Source organism: Notolepis coatsorum (assembly GCF_963971535.1).
Source record: "Notolepis coatsorum genome assembly, chromosome: 5".
NCBI classification, from domain to species: Eukaryota; Metazoa; Chordata; class Actinopteri; order Aulopiformes; family Paralepididae; genus Notolepis; species Notolepis coatsorum.
In genome coordinates this window covers 121,911,918-121,932,699 of record NC_140169.1, presented here as the reverse complement: position 1 = coordinate 121,932,699, position 20,782 = coordinate 121,911,918, and the positions used below count along the sequence as shown (strand labels likewise).

The 20,782-nt window shown below is 46.2% G+C and overlaps 1 protein-coding gene across 1 annotated transcript in view; it reads left to right on the top strand.

The window, feature by feature from the left end:
• Positions 1-13,842, top strand: part of LOC311228327 (cyclin-dependent kinase 19-like) — a gene marked incomplete at both ends in the record, with an annotated part of 184,626 nt that extends 170,784 nt beyond the window's left edge. Inside the window, 1 exon segment of the mRNA XM_084314236.1 lies at positions 13,717-13,842. Within this exon segment, the coding sequence (XP_084170362.1) occupies positions 13,717-13,842 (126 nt within the window).
• Positions 13,843-20,782: the final 6,940 nt, after the last annotated feature.

Here is a 20,782-nt window from a genome sequence, read left to right as displayed (position 1 = left end):
AGGGAGTCCAGTCCTTTTGGTGGGTCTGGGTCTTCCTTCGTGCTCCGCTGCTACGGCCTTGCCACGGGGTTGGGTTTGCCCTTGACCCCGTGATTCTGGGGGCAGTAACGAGGTTGTTCCTCCGTTCGTTCCCGGGTGGCATGCGGGTTGTGCGTGTGTGTAGTCGTGGGGTCAAGCCACGGTCTGCTCACCCTGTGCGTTGAGTTGCTTGAGTGCCTCTTCGCACGGTCGGGTCCGTCGCCCTCCCGTGACGTCCCTAATAGGGGGGCTACCCTCCATTAGGGGGGGTCGGGGGGGCTCGGCCCTCCCTGTTCTGATGGTTTTGGGGGGCTGTCAGCGGGGTGTATTTGTCAGCCAAGTGGCTCCGCTTGGCCTCCCTTGTGCAGTAGCGATGCCAAGCTAAGCCACTAACGATACAGAACGTTAGGTTATGACTATAACCAAGTTCTGTTAGTTAGGGGCGATGCTTGGCATCGGACGCCGCTGCAGCCCTTGTCCTCACCTTGTGGTGAAAGCTTGGGAAGGAGGAGAGCAGGTGACCACACACCTGCTTATGAAGGTAAGCTGATGAGGGGTGTGGTCAGACTAATACTGGTATTAGAGGTACATTTGTGGTTTATTCAGTACGCGTGCACGTACGCGAGATAGTGCAGTAGCGATGCCAAGCATCGCCCCTAACTAACAGAACTTGGTTATAGTCATAACCTAACGTTTTGAGTAAAACATCAAACATTTGTTATATAGTCGTACTGGCGAATCGTGTCCTGCTCTTCGCCATCGAGATGTACCTCATCTCCAGTACCTACTGTACTTCATTAAACGAATAAACAAATGCACCCAGCATCTGACCAGGCCCCGCCCTAGTGACGTACTATAAAGCACTAGGCGTGGTCGCCACTCGCCCTTCCTCTATTTCGTTTCCATCATGGCGGATGCTTGCACCCTGTGAAACTAGTGTTATGAAAAGTTTAGAGAAATTGCGCAATGTTGAGTGCTTACCGGAGATTTGCCAACCCCTGGAATCTTCGCGGCATGTTCCACCGACACGTCGGGTCTATCCTGGTGTTTCCTCGTCTCTTGGCAGCAGATCGAGGGACAGCGTGCAAGGTTTGGCTATCGAGCCGACTCGTACACAGGTAGGCTCTGTGTCATCAGGCATTAACGCTGGTGTTAGTAATGCTGCTGGTTGTTTTGTTAGACAACCGAGTTGTGTGTCGGCGCCAGGGGCGGGATGTTTGGGTGAACGTCCCTCTGAGTTGGAAGTTTTTTACAGGCGATCTTGGAGCGCGCTGCTAAAACTAATGCTATAATGCTGGGTCACTGTTTTAATGTTCCCCACCGTGGGATGTCACCGCTTTTCCCTCCTCTTAACCGGTTCATTGATGAAGTTCAGTCGGTAGCTAATGTGGGGGGTTTTGCTGAGTCTTATTTACCCTTTTTACGGGTGAATGGGTTGACAACAGGGCGCAGGGCGGGTGTGCCGTGGCTAGAGAGCCAGGTAGCATCGATCCTGTGCCCCGGCGGGGTTGAACGGTGTCCCACCCGGAAGCCGACGCTTGAGAGCAGGTCGGCACGGCAGGTGGCAGTATGGACTGATGAGAGTTATACTGCTACAGGATGGAATTTAGCGGCGGCCAGTGTTGTGGCTCAGCTGACTGTTTTTCTGTCCACATTAGCATCGGGTAGTGGGGCTACAGGACCAGCCGACGCTGAAAACATTTTGCATGTTTTTGGTGTTATAGAGATCTTGAATCAGTCGCAAGCTATAACTGCGGGGAGGATTAGAATGCTATCAACGCTTGTTAATAGGCATTTCTGGTTGGAGCAGTCTCCTCTTGGGGAGGAAGAAAGGTTTCTTCTCCTCACGGCTCCTCTTTCCGCGGAAGGACTCTTTGGTCGGTTGTTGACCTAGGTCCCACACCGCCTCACGCTATGCAGCCAGAGGTTGGAGCACGGCCTCGTCAACGACTGTGGCGAGGCCCTCGACAGGCGGCCATGTTTCCCCCGCCAGTGGTACCCTGGGCGTCGAGTCAACAGGTGTCCACAAGGCCGACAGCCTTGGCGGCCGAGGGATCGGCCATGTTGGATGAGCTCGGCTTGGAATGTACAAGCCGCTGCCGTCCTGCCGCGAGCAGCCCGCTCCCCGATCACTCCCTCCCCCGTCACCAGCGGAAAAGGGGCTCTGATCGTTTTCCTTTGGCTGCGGCCCGCTAGCCTTCATTGAAGCGCATGCGGCCCCACGTTTCGCTTCTCATGGGGACAGGGGCTGACACCCAGTTGATGGCTGAGCCTGGGTTTGTCCGTGAGAATGTTGTGCTGTCACGTGGCTCCCTCGCCACACGTTGTGCGATTGGTGAGCCTGGTGTTACGGCTGCCACTGTCGACGGTGGTCAGCAGGGGGACTCGAGGCCTCTTCGTAAGAATGCTCAGCACGGGTTACCCCGACCTCGCCTTCGCCAGGCGGGGTATCACGTTGATGCCTCCCACTCCCACGAGATCGGCAGTGGTCTGAAAAGAAGAGGCGTGCGTGATTTGGGTGGTAGCAATATCACTGCAGGGCTACGGTGTGTAGGAACCCATGGGGTCCTCACGCCTTGCATGTCCGGCTGCAGAACAACTCCTCATCAGTGGGGGAGCGTGTGTCACCTAGTTTGATGTCAGCTTCTCCCGTATCAAACCGGCCCTTTCTGTCGGGGTCCCCCCTTGGGTGCGAACGCCCTGCCCGCACGGTTGCCGGGTTCAGAGGCTACGCACAGCGGGAGGGACCGGGCCACCTATCTACAGTTCCTTGCGGCCCAGCGCCAGTTGACGGCGGGTGCGCTCTGGGATTATTATCACATATGGCTACAACAGTACCATATGTCGAGGTGGATGGAGAGAACGTTGAGGCGGGGGCTTGTCTTGCAGTTTGCACAACCCCACCCTCCGTTTTCAGGTTTGGTGCAGACCCTATTGTCAGGGTCAGCAGCAGTGACAGCTCTGGCCGACGAGATCCAATCTCTGTTGGCAAAGCAGGCCGTAGTCGTGGTTCCGAGAGAGGACGCGATGTCAGGCGTCTACTCCCGTTATTTTCTGGTGCCCAAAAAAACGGGAGGTGTCAGACCTATACTGGATCTGTCCGCGTTCAATCGTCTGATTGTGGCGAGACCATTCAGAATGTTGACCGTCAAACACCTGCTACTCGCTGTCAGGGTGGGAGACTGGTTCACCTCCATAGACCTGAAGGATGCGTATTTTCACATCCCGATTTTCCCTCCTCACAGGAAGTTCCTACGGTTCCTGTTTCAGGGCGTAGCGTACGAATACCAGAGGTTGCCGTTCGGCTACTCTCTGGCCCCCCGCACATTCACCAAGTGCGTAGAGACTGCACTGGAGCCTCTACGTCGTCAGGGGATACGAATTCTTTTTTATCTCGACGACATGTTGCTCCTCAGCCGGTCGGAGGAGGTCGCCAGGTCTCATACCAGGCTGGTGGTGGAATTCCTCACCAGGCTGGGTTTTGCTGTGAACTGGAAGAAGAGTACGCCTCTTCCCAGTCAACAGGTGGAGTACTTGGGCTTGGTTCTGAGTTCAAGGCCCATGAGGGCAACCCTCTCGGAGCAACAGAGAGTGTCTATCCTCCACGCGCTCGGGGGTTTCTGTCCTGGAGGGACGGTCACGGCGCTGCAGGTGATGCGCCTGCTCGGTATGATGGCATCTGCTCACGCTGTGGTCCCTCTTGGCCTCCTCTTCATGAGGAGGATACAGAGGTGGTTTTCCAGTATGAAAATAGACCCGGTGAGGGACAAGTGGAAACGGTTGACGGTTCCTTTGTCGATACGGGGGGATCTCGCCCACTGGAGGAGGACTGGTATCCTCACCAACGGGGTCCCCATGGGCAGCAGGCGTTCACACGCCACGGTCTTCACCGACGCCTCCCTCACGGGATGGGGGGGGGACGTGTCGGACCGACGCAGTAGGGGGCAGCTGGACGGTCCATGCGGCCCGGTCTGCCCTGCACATCAATGTGTTGGAATTGAAGGCGGCCCTCCTGGTCCTCAGACGGCTTGGTGGTGGGCGAGCATGTTTTGGTCAGGACGGACAGTATGACAGCAGCGGCGTATATCAACATACAGGGTGGAGTACGCTCCACCCATCTGCACCGGGCGGCGGTCGAGCTCTGGCTATGGGCGTCTCACAATCTGCGCAGTCTGAGGGCGCTCCACATCCCTGGCAAGGAGAATGTGGGCGCGGATGTGATGTTGCGGGGCGGTCCTCATCACGACGAGTGGGAACTGCGCCAAGACGTAGTCAGGCAGATCTGGGATCGCTTCGGGGAAGCTTCAGTGGATCTGTTTGCGAGCAGACAATCTCACAAGTGCCACTTGTGGTTCTCGGTCAGCCGGGAGGACAATCCTCCCTTGGGGGTGGATGCCTTCTCAGTGTATCCATGGCCGCCCGGGCTTCTGTACGCCTTTCCCTCCACACACCTGATAGGTCAGTTGTTGGAGCGGGAACGGTGGGAGCACAGGACCTTGATCCTGTTTGCGCCGGACCGGGGCACAGCTGTGTGGTTCCCGGTCCTGATCCAGCTATTGGTAGCCCCGCCGTGGCCTGTTCCTTGGTCACCGAGGGCCCTCTCTCAAGCGGCGGGGTCGCTGTGGCAGCCCCCTGTGCTGGGCCAGCCTCTGTTGGTTTGGCTGGTGAGAGGGTAAGTCTGGAGAGGATGGACCCTTCTGTGGTTGACACCATCCGGAATGCGCGTGCTCCCTCCACTATCGCGCTTTACGCGGGTAGGTGGCGTATGTTCCAAGAGGGGTGTAAGGTGGGGGGCCGGGACCGCGTATGTTCCAAGAGTGGTGTAAGGTGGGGGGCCGGGACCCTGTGTCCTGCCCCCTGGATGCTGTCCTTACTTTCCTTCAGTCTCTCCTTGATAGACTGTCGGCTTCGACGGTGAGGGTATATGCTGCAGCTATATCCTCTTATCATGAGGGGTTTGAGGGCATTGTGTTGTTCAGCCACCCTCTTGTGAAGCGTTTCCTGCTTGGCGCTCGGCACCTTAAGCCAGTGACACGCTCTCTGGCTCCGAGTTGGGATCTTCAATTGGTCCTCGTCGGTTGTCCAAGGCCCCGTTTGAGCCTCTTGAGCAAGCGCCTTTGGAACAGCTGTCGTTCAAGACTGCGTTCTTGCTGGCCATCACCTCCGCTAAGCGCGTGGGTGAGCTCTGTGCTCTCTCGGTGCGGCCTGAGTGTCTGTCTATTCGTTTCGATAGCGGTGCCACTCTGAGGCCTAATCCAGCCTTCGTGCCGAAAAGATATCCGGAGTTCTTTCCGCTCCAGGGATATTATGGTTCAGGCGTTTCATCCGCCTCGTCACGCTAGTGAGTTAGAGGCGAGCCTTCACCTGTCATGTCCGGTCCGGGCTTTGGGGATTTACCTCAGCCGTACTCAGGGCCTCAGGGCTACCGATCAGCTTTTTATCTGTTACGGTGGCTCTCGCGCTGGTAAGGCACTGTCGAAACAGCGCCTGTCCCATTGGTTGTGCGAGGGCATTGCCCTTTGCTACACGTTGGCTGGGCTGGCCCCCCCTGGGGGTGTCAGGGCGCACTCCACTCGTGGGGTGGCGGCCTCTGCCGCCCTGTTAGGAGGGGCCTCGGTGGAGGACATCTGTGCTGCGGCTTCATGGTCCTCACCGGGTCCCTTCGTAAGGTTTTACCTCATGGACATGACCGGGGATTCTGTCTCCCAGGCGGTTCTGAGGTCTGGAACCTCTCCTGCTTCCCGTCTTTCGGTGGGGTAGCAGGGGTGTGTGGGTGTGGACATGGCCGCCTAGTTATAGTTGAAAGTGGGGGTGCAATTTTTTTTTTTTTTTTTTTTTGGGGGGGGGGGGGGCAGGCAAGGGGTGGTCTGGAGGGGGTCAGGCACGACCCCGTCCACGGCAGATTTTTTTGAATTTAATGAACCTGTACGTGCAATTTCCTGCAATATAGAGCCTTCAATCTTGACCAATAAAGCTGCTCTTTTCACTATAAAACTCAGTTTATATTGCAGTATGATAGCCAATTACTATAATAATATATATATATATATACTGTATATATACTGTATATTGATTTTTCGCTCATTTATTTGTATTAAATCAATCTCCTTTCAAATAGGCCAAGTTTTGAATAAGAAAGAGAAAAAAGATATATTTCCATTACCTGTAACTCTTGTGTCTCTGTCTCTCGTTCTGTGCCTCCTCCCTGAGTCTGCAATGCACAGTCATGACATCGATCTCCAAATAAAAAGTTAAAAAAAAGTTAAAAAAAATAATAATAATTATAATAATTGAGGCCCCTCGTCACTAGAGGCCCACGGGCCGCGGCCGTCGTTAATCCGGCCCTGCTCGTCTGCCATATAGATAGCGAACGTATTTTGCAAACGAAGTCATGTCATCCAGGCCAGCTGACACCATTATCTAGATAATATGACAACGTTAGCTAGCAGCTAACGCCAAAGTTATATTATTATTATTATTATTATTTATTAGAGAATTTATTTTACGGTATGACCAGATGTGGAGCACTTGCTTCCAATGCTCCATTAGGCGTCTGAGGGTGTGGACCACAATGTGTTGTGTCACACGTGGTCCCGCCTGTGCTGTGCGTTTAGGAGGTTTCTAGTTCCCTCTTTTTCGAACTTGGGTGGAGTTGACTGCCGCCCCCTCTTCACTAGGAAGGAGGGGTGACGGGACTCCCCTCCCCCCTGATGTGGGCTTTCGGGTCCTCAGGGGGTGCATTTGTCGGTCCTCGCGTCTGCTCTGTCCCCATATCTCGATGGCGAAGAGCAGGACGCGATTCGCCAGTACGACTATATAACGATAGGTTATGTATATAACCTAGTTATATGAGTACTGGCTGAGCGTCCTGCTCTTAGCGCGCCCTGAGGTCCCTTGGGAAACTTTTCTGATGGAAACTGTTTTTCCGAGGAAGGGCGAGTGGCGACCACGCCTAGTGCTTTATAGTACGTCACTAGGGCGGGGCCTGGTCAGATGCTGGGTGCATTTGTTTATTCGTTTAATGAAGTACAGTAGGTACTGGAGATGAGGTACATCTCGATGGCGAAGAGCAGGACGCTCAGCCAGTACTCATATAACTAGGTTATATACATAACCTATTGTTTTTTTTTCTTAAAAAAAAGAATTATATCTTGCAGCATATTTTAAGTTTTTCTTTCTTATATTAAAGTATATCTAGTTTTTAAGAATTGTAAAGGATAGGCAAAAATAAGCATGTGCTTCAGCCTATTCCTTTTTTGGGTCATTGAGTTTGGATTTTGTGTGTGAGCTTACTTTGAATTATGTACATTTGTGATTTTTTTTATTTTTTTTAAAGTCCACACAAGTGTATTTTTGATTGATTTGTAAACAAAGACCGAAAAGAAACTATTCATCATCATCATCATCATCATCATCATCATCATCATCATCATCATCATCATCATCATCATCATCATCATATACACTCTATCAATCATAATAACACACTGACAGGTGAGATATACACTCTATCAATCATAATAACACCCTGACAGGTGAGATATACACTCTATCAATCATAATAACACCCTGACAGGTGAGATATACACTCTATCGATCATAATAACACCCTGACAGGTGAGATATACACTCTATCGATAATAATAACACCCTGACAGGTGAGATATACACTCTATCAATAATAATAACACACTGACAGGTGAGACATATGTTACTATATCAATAATAATAACACACTGACAGGTGAGATATACACTATATCAATAATAATAACACGCTGACATGAGATATACACTATCATAATAATAACAACACACTGACAGATGAGATATACACTATCAATAATAATAACACACTGCGCCAGAGTCCATGCAGGGTTAGTAGTCAAGGGTCAAACAGATCTAACAGTTCTTGAGGTCTCCAGCTGTTAGTTCTCCAGCTGTTTTGCAGCAGTCCTTGCCCACGGTTGTGGAGCCTGATGACTACGGTCATGAAGGACTGGCCGAGGCGATTGTGGTGGAGGGTAGGTGAGTCTATGAGATGAGTCTACATTTACTTTAAATGGAAATGGAATTGTAAGAATTAGCTGCTACCTCATCTATCGCTGACTTTGACTTGAGGAGTAACTTCAAGGAAAAACATGTACACACAGCCACCCAGCACAGAGTGTTCTTATTAGGAATGTCAACCATGTTATATCTGATAATGTCCATCGTTCATTTCACACTAAGAGAGAGAGAGAGAGAGAGAGAGAGAGAGAGAGAGAGAGAGAGAGAGAGAGAGAGAGAGAGAGAGAGAGAGGGAGAGAGAGGGAGAGAGAGGGAGAGAGAGGGAGAGAGGGAGAGAGGGAGAGGGAGAGAGAGAGAGAGAGAGAGAGAGAGAGAGAGAGAGAGAGAGAGAGAGAGAGAGAGAGAGAGAGAGAGAGAGAGAGAGAGAGAGAGAGAGAGATGGAGAAACTCAGTGGTGAGAAAATGGGAGGGGTGTTTTGCAGTAAATTTATGTCCATGCAAATTATACGTTAGAGCAGCTCTGCATTGGGCCGAACACAAGAGGCTTGCCCACAATTTGAGGTTGCAGTGTCTGTGTGCAGGCCGTGTGCAGCTCTCACACAGATGCAAGTGATTACATTATCCCCTTGTGCTTCGTGTGTGGTTGTAATGTGTGACACAATACAACGTTTGTGATATAGGTAGGGATGGGTCATAAAAACGGAATAACCGAATAAACACTCACTGGGATTAAAGTCAACTTTTGTCATATGTTTTTTTAATGAAAAGCAATATTCAATTATTTTGAATGTACCCCAGTTGCTATTGCATGTAAATATTTGTGTTTTATTACACATATATGTATGTAACGGAGGTCCATGAGTATATCCGCAGTCACGATGGACTTCAAGTGTTGTGAAGTGACTGTGGCACGTAGCGGTACTGCAAGTAAACTCATCCACCCATAAAAAAAGGCATGCAGACACGTTACCATAAGGTGAATTCACCTCTTGGTATAGTGGTCTGAGATGTCACCTGCGGTGCGGGAGACCCAGGTTCGAGACTCACTCAGGGCAATCCCTTAACAGGGGTCGAACTTTAAAACACAACGCAGAGATGGCAATACGAGCCCGGCTACATACATACATACCAGGACGCCATAGCCCATGTGCTGCACACAGCAGCATCACACCTGGACAAGAGGCAGGGGAACTATGCTAGAATGCTGTTCATCGACTACAGCTCAGCATGTTTTATTCTCCACCCATCGATCATCCATAGCAACACTATTATCACCGACATCCAAGAAGGGGGATCCCCCCTTGAACGGCCCTTCTAAGGTTTCTCTCCTCCACATCGCCTGTGGTGCTTTTTTCCTATTGCTAGGTTTTTAGTGAGTTTTTCCTTACCTTCGCTGGGGTATGTCTGGGAGTGTTGCATTTATTTATTTAACATTTATTTTGGATTTCATGGTGGGGTTTCTGTTCTTGATTTATTGTGATTACTGTTCCTTGGCTCAGTAGTAGCTGGCTGCAACGTTGCGTGGCAAACGCCGAGAAGATTTTATGAAACTCTTGTCTATTGTGGGATATGTGGACCAGAGTTCAGTTCAGTTCAGTTATTTTTTATTTCGGGCTTTGGACACATAACAACGGTCATTCCATAAATCACCAAACTTTGACCAACTTTTACCATATGTGGACCAGAGTTGTCCTACCGTGGCACAATGTCCGCAACGCTGGCTTGTAATTATTATTATTATTATTATTCAAATTTTATTTTAAAAGCATCTGTTTAACGTTATGCAACAAGTAAGGACAATAGACCTAGCTAATCAAATTAGCCTAGCATAACAATCGTAATTTCCATAGGAGAGTGCCAGAAGCCGCAGTGATAAATCTTAAATTTTTTACCCATCATCGATTCTAGCCTTTGTGAATGTGGGCATGCACCGAATATTCGGTTATTTGTTCAGACCACCCACCAACTAACCGACCATGAAAAAATGAACTTGTGCACATCCCTAGACAGAGGTGACCTTAGCGACCTAGCCTGTACCTCAGGCTTCCTGGACGTCCCGTGTGGAGGCGAGGTGTGCTCCTCTGGCTGCGCGGGGTTGGTTACTACCAGGCTATATATAGCAGGGGCTGCGCCTGCATGTGGACAGCTGCTACGCTTTTCAAAGTCAGCCCTCAGCAGATGTATAAATATACTCCCCAATGGAGAGGCAGACAGACGGGACGGACAGACAGATTGACGGGCGGCACATTCAATAGCGTCACATTCAACGCCCTACTTTTCCACTTATCGATCACACTCCCCCCCCCGGGCAACGCCGCTCTGCAACACGCTTAGCCGCTTTGGCTCAGCGATGTGTAGACTAGACAGTAGCATGTGGCAGATACTTATGTGTGACCAGCTCTGGTAAGGTCCATCATGTCCGTACACCAGATGTCTCCCAAGTCAAACGTCTTCTCGTCCTCCAGTTGTCCCATCCTAATTTTGCCCCCTTCAGACGCTTGTTCAGCTGCTCACCGAGACTACTGAATGGAGCAGAAGGTAATGTCAGGAATAGTAGGAGATTGCTCTTCAGAAGCTTCTGAGTACATCCAGTCTGATAGAAGGAGTCATTCTCTCTGTCATCATGCGGTCAGTCAGTCATTAGTCATTTACAGGCATGTGATGTTTTATTCAGACTCAATAAAACCGTGATTTACTATCCATAGCTGTAGCAGGAGGTGGTAGTGGAGAGGGCTTTTTTCAGTGAGGTTGTCGCAATGTCGCAATGACAGGCTTTACACAGACCAGTAAAGGGCAGAGACAAACAAACAAGGAAGTCATGGGCTTGAATGTACCCACTAGTTATATGATCTGGACTGAAGATATTTCAGGTCATGTAGAATTGCATGTCAGGGTAAACAAATTGCCCCTCAATTAGGTCGGTAGCCTTTTGTAAATTATGAGCTGCAGTTTTCATGTATTAAGGGCATATGTATTGTGTATTGTTGTTGGATTGCTTAGCAACATACAGGAAAGGCAAGACGTCATGGCAGTATTTAGCTATATAGGTTGCTGTTTGTTGTTGGGCTTTATCATGTGAATGGTCTGTATGTCTGAATGGTCTCCTATTCAAGCTCCGGGAGGGTCATCAAAGAGAAGCCGCCTATTCTCTGTCCTTGCTCCACAATGGTGGAACAAACTTCCCACCCCAGTTAGGACAGCCGAAACCTGACCAATCTTTCGCCGTCGACTAAAAACAAACTTCTTCAATCAATATCTAAAAATGAAAAAAAAAGAAGAAAAATGAACCTTCTTACTGTCTTCTACTACTGTATCATGCACTCTTCCTAATATACTATGTATCTACTACTATGCACTCAACACTGGAGCACTCAAGTTTCAACACTTTGATGAACATTGGGCCTCATTCACCAATACTCTCTTAACTCTCTCTTATATTTCTCTTATATTTTTTCTCATCTTAACTGTGTTAAGAGAAAAATAAGAAAAGCCACCGCCGTATTCATCAACCTGTTAACGTCCAAATCTGTTCTTACCCAGGTGTGTTGAATGATGAATCCCACTCATTCTTAAACTGAAATGTGCATTCTCGTTCATTGAATTTGCATACAGACACGCCCCGCCAGCTCCTTATAAGGCGAGGTTCGGCATTGCACTGCACCATGCTGATCCATTCAACAGGTAGCGTGGAAGCGATTTGCGACTGATCTAAAATTTTTATTAGATTCAAATGTATACAGCACAAGTACAATACACCATCCAACCACAGTGGATAAATAAATGCTCCATCAATAAATAAATGCGTAGAGAAACGGCTTAGTGAGGCAGCCTCAGTGCACAAGTGCGCACACACACACACATGTAGTGTATACGTGCAAAATTTATCGTAGCAGCAAAGTAGGCTTCTATTATTCTAATGACTTGTTTTATTAGGTATTATAGTAGTAAGTCCTACTGTAGAACATGACATATTAGCATGACATCTCATAATAATAATTATGTCATGTTCTACAGTAGGACATACTACTATAATACCTAATAAAACCATTTTTTAAAGTCGTATTTGGGGCAATTGAAAATCTTTCTTTCTTTTTTTGTCTGTAAGAGTTTCTTATCTGGGTAAGAGTGCTCTCGACCACTCTTAAAATGTGGTCTTGCCTAAGAGAAAAGCAAAAATAAGAAAACATTGCTGAATCCCAGGTAAGACCAAAATAAGAAAAAATGCTAGTTAAGAACAAAATAGGAGGAAATCTGTTCTTATATCGCTTTGTGAATGAGGCCCTGTGAGGATTGGTTCATTACCGCACGCTTCCAGGTACCAATTACCTTCACGCACCTGAAGTGAGTTCCAAATCAGCTCGGTGGAGCCCTTATATACTCTGGTGTTCCGAACGTTCTGTGTCGGGTCGTTTTGGGCTTACCACTAGCTGCTGCTTGTTTTCCTCCCGTGTTGTACCTCGTCTGTTTTCTCCAGGACGTCTATGGAAGTCGCTGATGTTGCTTCTCTCTGCCACCCGTTGGATCTGTGCCTCGTTGCCCGCTTTGCGCAATTGCGCCTTGGTGAGTTTTGGAAACGTACTTTTTTGGATGCTCTGTTTTTTCTCGCATTTTTCTGGACTCTGGACCTATCTGTTTTTTTGTGTGTTTCGGTAAACACTGAAGAGGTGTCGCTTTTGTTAGTACTGGACTCAGCTAAATGATACGGGACTGCTTCGTATTCCAGACGCTCGTTTGTTGACATTCTCTCTCTCTCTGTTCCTTCCCGAGCGGATCTCCAAGTAGCTGCAGAGCCGCAGAGTCAGAGGCGCAACGCCACAGTGCCGTCTCTGCTCAGAGCCAAGCTGCAGAGCCGCAGACTACTCTGCCCAAGAACATTCTCCCCTTGTGCTTTCTGTTGTTTTTCTCATCTCTGTTTCTGGAAATAAATACGCCCTGGTCTTTGGCTAACTCTGAACTACCTGTCTGTGCCGTGCTGTTGGGGTTGTTAACAAACCATAACAGGCCCATTGTTACTCAGCTGAAACAGTTGTACCCTTCCTGCTGACTTGTCGTACAGAACTTGTAAGTCGCTTTGGATAAAAGCGTAATGTAAATGTAAAAAATTTAAATGTCCATTGTTTTCTGTGCTGAACGCCACTATTAAGCTTTGAGATAAACATACTGAAGCCAAAGACACTTCCTGTTGGTTTTAACAGCATACAGGATACACACAGCAAGGAGTTTTCGGTAGTATGTTAAAATGTAGGTTGCTGGCTGTTGTTGAGCTTTCCATCAAGGTTGATTAGCAGTGCTCTCTGTGAAAGCCTTTCAGACCAAGGCAGACCTATTAGAGCAATAAAATCATTATTTGTACTGGTTTGGAAGCTTGTTTTCGTTTTCTGCCTTTGCATGAAAATATCCAGATCTTCAACATATTCTCATTTAATTGTCATTTTGCTGCCAGTGTTTGGAAATGGCTCATGACTGAATATTTCCAATGAAGTAGGAGTAGGTGTTTGATGCCATCAAAGAGTCCGTCCTTCATTTGGGGTTTTGAACACCAAACGAGAAGTACATTGAGATATGCTACATTGATGCATGGAGGGCTTGAATTTGAAATGCTTTCATATTATATATTGTACTGTGTTGCAGCTGTCACAGACTTTAACACGTTCGTCTCCATGTTGCCATCACTGTGTCTCTCCCACAGCACTCCGGCTCCCGCCTCGGTTACCAAAGCAACATCCAAGGTTCCACTCAGTCCCAGAGCACCATGGGATACTCGTCGTCGTCCCAGCAGAGCTCCCAGTACTCCCACCAGACCCACCGCTACTGAGGCCCGGTCGCTCCCAACCAGCCAGAGGAGGCAGGTGCTTCCTTCCTCTTCATCGCCCCAGAGGCCCAGCCGAGGCGTCTCTCCTGATCGGACGTTTCCCCGCGTGTCGGATCATTCCACAGTTCCGATCCACCTCGTCAACCCCTCTCTTTCACCTAGACCCCCCCCCCCCCCCTTACAACCTCTCAATCTTCCCCCGACCCCCAAGGGCACTGCAATATGAAGGTAAACTTGACACGGGAACCAAATACAAATCGTCCTGCCTCTTTTGGGAGTGGTGGTCGTGAAGGATTTTTTTTTTTTTTTTTAAGAATGTACAATAGATTCTAAGAAGGAAGATTAAAGAGGAAAAGAAAGGTCAGGTCACATACCTACACAAAAATGTTGAACTGTGGCACTTACAGAAAATATGTTCTTCAAGAGGAGGAATTGCAGCTGTGTTCATTCATATTATGTATGATATATATAGCACCTTTTTTCTATTTTACTTTTTTATTTTATTTGCTCATTTGCTCTGTAGACTTCAAGTTTACCTTGATGGTTTTCTTTTGTAAATATTGTTCAATATGGAGGAGATTGGATGAACACAGGAGAATATCCCTTTACTTTCATCGCTGTCGTTCAATGTACTATTGTTTTGGATAATCAAAAACAAATGTAAAAGTATGAGCCAACCCTGTCCTTTTCAGAAAAGAGAGAGAGAGAGCTTTTCTTCTGTTCTCCCAGTAGAATCAACATTTGTACACAGGCAAATGGGCTCTTAGTGGCTGATGTAATTGCAGGGAAATAAGAAATGCGCAATTGATCTTACTCTCGTTATAGGTTTTCTATATTTAGACCTACGTTTGTCTAGATTTGGATTTGGAAAGCAAGAGGGGAAAAAAACGAGTCACCTTTATACAGTTTAAATTCTGTATAGTCTTGTTTCAAACCAGTACCTTTTAAATACCATGTGTTTTGACAACCAAGCTACTTAATTAACATAGGTAGATACATACAGCACCCGTTTGTTCCAATGAGGAAGCCATTTTGAGGGGCCTGAATGTTCTCACCTGTGTGGGCAGCAGTGCGTTTTAGCCTCCTCTTGTCCAGGTGTGGCTTTGGGGACGCCTTTTGTTCCAACATGTATTCCTGTCGTGGACAAAGACTTAACAAGATCACTGAACGTGTGCATAATAACCATACAGGGCAGCTAACAGCAGCACACCCGCCATTATGTCCCTGAGACTTTACTTCCCAATGTTGAATTTTCTTATTTTTTATTTAGAATTCTTGTTGTTGGATTTATGTGATCATAATTTTCTTATTATTATTATTGAATTTTTATGTTTTTCAAGTGTGTTTATCCCCTCGTACTGCACTTTTCTGCTGAACTGATCTGCAAAGAGCTGGAACAAATAAAGAGGGTGAGTTCTTCGTATCCAAACCAAACCCTCACCCCCCATCCCCACCCCACAGCACACCTCTATCCTATCCCCTCTCCACCTCTCTGCCTATGCACTGAGAAGAAACACAGGGAGAGAAGTGGATTGTAATTGTATTTTGTCCTGTGAAAATTATTCGACTGGAACTGTACTGCATGTGCTCCCAAGACACAGAGGTGTACAGGGGGGGGGAGAGAGAGGGAGAGGGAGAGCCACGCCCCCCCCCCTACTTGTCTTGTGGCCTGCAGAGGAATTAGGAAACACTGACATCTAGTGGCTTAAAAAAGAAGAAAAGATGACTGGACTTCTGTCCTTCATTTTAATTGTATGCCACAAGGATCAAGGCACTGCTCATCCAGACATTACTGCACCGTGTGATTCTATAAACCTGCCTTTTATGTTGTTGTCATCATCATCATTGTTGTCCATGTTTTACTGACATCATACTGATGATGGTCAACACTGACACTTTGTAGCTGTCAGAGATGTGCCACTTGCTTTGACTTTCTATGAAAGAATTTGACGTTGTTTGCATTTCACAGTTTAAGTATATAGTAATTTAAGCCTTTGCCACTCCAAACGTTGACGCCAAGATGCAACAGTTGATGTAATGCTGCTTTTGGTTCAGTCAAATATGGGAATGGGGAGGCATTGGTTGTGTTTTCTTATACCACTCCTAGAGCTTTCTCTAGAAATAAGATGTTGAATTGCAGGTGTTGTTAAACTACACATCGATTCAAATGTATAGATTCCAGGTGAACAAAAAGAGCATCTGTCCCAGTTCAGGCCGATTCTAAACACTTACCCAAATAATGGTTCAGGTCACTTCCATTTAAATCACATCAAGGGGTCTGACATTGTTCACTTTTACAAACAGGGGCTTTGTTTTTAAAAGGCAAACTAAATTCATTTATGCATTTCTACATTTGTACCAAAAAAAGAAAACCTGTGTGGTGACTGAGGTGCTCTTAAGTCCTATGTATCGCTCTTTGAGTCGAGAGAACGGACATGGGAATTGACCCGACCGCATCTCTGACTCTCTGCTGTTGACAATACATATTTACGTCACTATTATGCATTTGGATCGATGTCTGGTTTCTCTTCTTTTGTTGTTTTTCTGCTCTGTGCCCAGTGGAATAGCACAGCCTACTACTGCAATTTTATTGGGATCAAAAACCAGCAGCTATTCAAAAGGTTCTGTCCTCCCTATGGCTATGTGTACTGTGTATATGAAGTGTAACCGAGGAGCAAGCGAGGATGCATAGATGTGATATAGAGAAATGTCTCTCTCAACAAAAAAAAAATATTATAGCCTCCAGCAGCTATACTGGTGGGGCACTAACTTGTCAAAACAATTCCTATGCAAAATCAAAGAGAAAAGCTTTCGGATGCGTAGATGCTTCCGTTTTACTATGAGAGCATGCAGCTCACAGGTCACTTATGGTTTTGATATCCATATCCATTCCTTTTGTATTGAACACAGTAGTTGAAGAAAGGCATTCACTTTCAGTCTTGTCGTTCACTGCATTTTTAATTGTACTCTAAATGAGATATTGTAAAGAAATGCATATATATACATGTATAGATATATATATAGTATATGGATAGTATACAGTCATATTTATTATTACATTCTCAACAAAAAAACAAGTTTGTTTTGGAGATTTTCCTCTGCCTTAACTGCAGTAGCTATTGAACCGGATGTAGGATCTCTGTCTGCCAAACCAGGTCTCACTAAAACCACAATTTTTTGTTTGTTAACAGGTATTTGTTCTCTATAGATGGTTTCACTAGAATCCTGTTGCTATGGGAACAGTTTGGACCCAAGTGTGTTTCCTGTCAGTTATTATTGCATTAGCAAACATCGCAACAGGAAATAAACATGGGTCCTTTTACAATGTTATTGTTATTGTAACCATCTATAATCACGTGAGTGAGATCATATCCAGTTACTGAATGTGTGACACAAAAGACTACTTTGCGACTTCCTGTTACGGAGTACTACAGTAAGACAAGGGTGATGTCTCGTCTGGCACCGATCATCTTTGGAACCACCTTGTTGTACCTTCGTGCCGCCCGGCCGGCTGAACGTGCGCTTGTCGACTCTCGCAGGTTGCTTGGTTTTTGAGTTCATATGAGTCTGTCTGCGCAGACCAGTGATTGCCTCTCAGACATCTTCCATAACCTCCCTGTTGTGCAGGAATTAAATGATTTTTTTCTTTTTTCTTTTTTCTGTTCCTTTGTGTGGACAGTGCCTTCTAAGGATTTCATTATTATTCATTATGACACAATGGGATTTGGTCAGGATTTTTTTGTTCTTGTTTTCTATGCCTTCTATTATAGGTCTATTTGTTTTATTTTATGTGTTCATATTTCTGTAATTTCTACAATGTACAATGTATTGTATGATGTGTATTTACAGAACGTGTAAGCTTGCAGGTATATATATCAGCTTTTGAGATCAATACATACAAAGCCCATCTAATTTAAAGACTGCAAAAACAAAACAAAAAAAGATGTAGGATTACCTAGCGTTTTGTCTTCGAATAGATATCGTCCTGACATTATTGAAACACAGTTAAGTACATTTTGAAAATGCTGTACAAGAGTTTTACAAATTTCTAATTGAATTATTGATACGATAATTGTCTTTTAAATGCACTGTTGCTCAAATATTTAGTGGTAAATACAAATTGTATTTAATGTTTTTTTAATGTCTTGTTTAGACACTAAAGTTATGGCAGTTATATGAAAGTTATAAGCCAGATGACGATGCTCGTCTTTGTGTGTAAATATTTCCAAACACACGGTAGTAAAACATGAAGCAGCATAGTGCATACTCCTTTTAATAGTGTTGCATGTGCCTGTCTTTTCCAATGGAGAAACGTAAGCACTTATTGTCGCCCCTTCAACAGTACAGAAAAGACAGACACTTCATCTGCAAAAAGGTTCTGTGATGCATGGCCATCTTGCTGTTTAAATATTGATTGTTCATCTGACCTATGTCACGTCAAAGCATGGTACTGTGTGTTAGTGCCAATGAATCCTTCGTAAATTAATGTTCCCTTTTTATTATTTTTTAAAGCAAATATTTAATTGAGTTCACGCTTTCCAGGAAAATAATTTAACTCTTTGATTAAATGTATTAATAGGTATCAAGGGATCTTTGTTATTATGATATCATATGACTACAGGTTTACATGCTCCAACTACCATAGACCCTTACTACTCCGCATCACAAGAGTGCTTTGCAGGTTGGGGTGTCTGTCAACTCTTCTACATTTTCTGTGTGTGTGTGTGTGTGTGTGTGTGTGTGTGTGTGTGTGTGTGTGTGTGTGTGTGTGTGTGTGTGTGTGTGTGTGTGGCTGTGCGCACATCAGTTTGAAATATACACATGGCCTAATTGTTAATTGTATTGTGTTTCCATAGCTTTTATAGATAAGGCAGCAATAGCACAGTGCAGGAAAATTAAAAAAGAAAACATTTATTCAGCTGCTTTCAGCAAAGGTGCCCCAATGTCACTGTATAAATCACTGTTGAATGAGAAAAAGTCATGTATATTTATTTTATATCCTCTATTGTAATAAAAATCAATTTTGCTTCAATTATTTTCATTGGTATAGAAATCATTGAGAGGAGTGTATGAGGATGGGTGCATCCAGTATAAAATGTGTCATTGTAGCACTGTGAACGATACAAGTGGTGCTCTTTCTCTTGGCCACTTGGTGTCACTAAAGGGCGTGTGTTTACCTCACTGTTACCATGAGAACACATCCTGTGGCAAACACAATAATTGTACCTATTTCAAACCCCGCCCATTTTTCTTAATCCTCCAATCACAACTGTCACGGGATCAAGATAAGATATAGGTCAATTGGCAGGTTAAGGCCATAAACCCATAATACATAACATGTGTACAATATTTTAAAGCAAAGCACATGGAGAAAATGTCCAACAATTGTGAGTGAACAGAAATGTTTCAAGATAAGTGTAAACAAGGCCAGAGGACCAGACAACACCAACCCCAGGGTACTGAAGGCATGCGCCGGGCAGCTGGCAAGACCACTCCAGTACTTCCTCAACCTCTCCTTGAGGCTGAAGAGGGTGCCCCAACTCTGGAAGACCTCCTGCATTGTCCCGGCGCCAAAGGAGAGACGCCCAAGCATCCTGAATTACTACAGACCAGACCAGTCGCTCTGATGTCACACATCATGAAGACCTTCGAGAGGCTGGTCCTGCAACACCTCAAGCCCCGGGTGAGTGACTCCATAGACCGCCTTCAGTTTGCATACCTGGCAAACATCGGAGTGGAGGACACCATTATCTACATGCTCCATAGCACCTGTAGAGGCCACGCAGAACAGTGAGAATCATGTTCTTTGATTTCTCCAGCACCTTTATCCAGTCTCTGCGGCTAGCTCATGGCGATATGTTGATTGATTGATTGATTGATTGAAAACTTTATTAACAGATTGCAGAATGGGTACAATACAGTACGGCTCAATACACACAATTGTTAAGGGGATGCAGACCACTAGACCAGAGAAAGACTTTCGTCTTGTTTACATCAGGGTCCCCCATTTTCAATTCATAATGACATTTATGACATACAGATATACAGATATATTATATATATCATGACATTTATGACATACATGTCTGGACCACAACCTGGTGGCCTGGATCACTGACTACCTCACCCACAGACTACAGGGCAGCCAGTCAGATGTGCTGGTAAGCAACACCGGTGCCCCCCAAGGAACTGTGCTGTCAACTGTGGAATATATTGATGTATGAACTACGCCCCCTTCCTCCCCTCCCCTTCCCCCACCCCCCCATTGTTCACCTGGTACTTAACTGCTCCCCCAAATGGGGAGGGGGATCTTTTTACCTGACTGACGGAGCTGGTCTGTTTAGGTAAGATCTCCAGCCATATTCTCTATTGTTGTATTGATTTGATTTGATCTGGGTAATAAACCTTATTATCTGGACCCTCTGAGTGAGCAAGTCATTTGACTCTATTCCTATTTGAATACTATTATTATCCTACACACCCTTCCTGTTCACCCTCTACACCTCTGACTTCAGCCACAACTCGAGCATGTGCCACCTACAGAAGTTCTCTGAAGACTCCTCCATCGTCAGTTACATCATGGACGACAACGTGAACGAGTACAGAGCTTCGTGGTGGAGAGCTTCGAAGAGTGGTGTGCCCCCCACTCCCATCACCATTACAAGGGGAGGAGGTGGAGATGGTGGAATTATAAGTTCCTGGGTGTACACTAACTTGAACCACTTCGACTGGACTGGTTGGACAACACCAAGGCCCTCTACAGGAAGGAACAAAGCAGACTGTACTTACTGCCGACTACAGTAGAGATTTTACCAGTCTGTAGTAGCCAGTGTCCTCTTCTTCGCCATAGTATGCTGGGGTAGTGCTGTGACAAACTGTCAAAAAGGGCTTTAGTTTTTGAGATACCCCTACCGGAGGTAGAACAAAACACAAGCATGTTTTT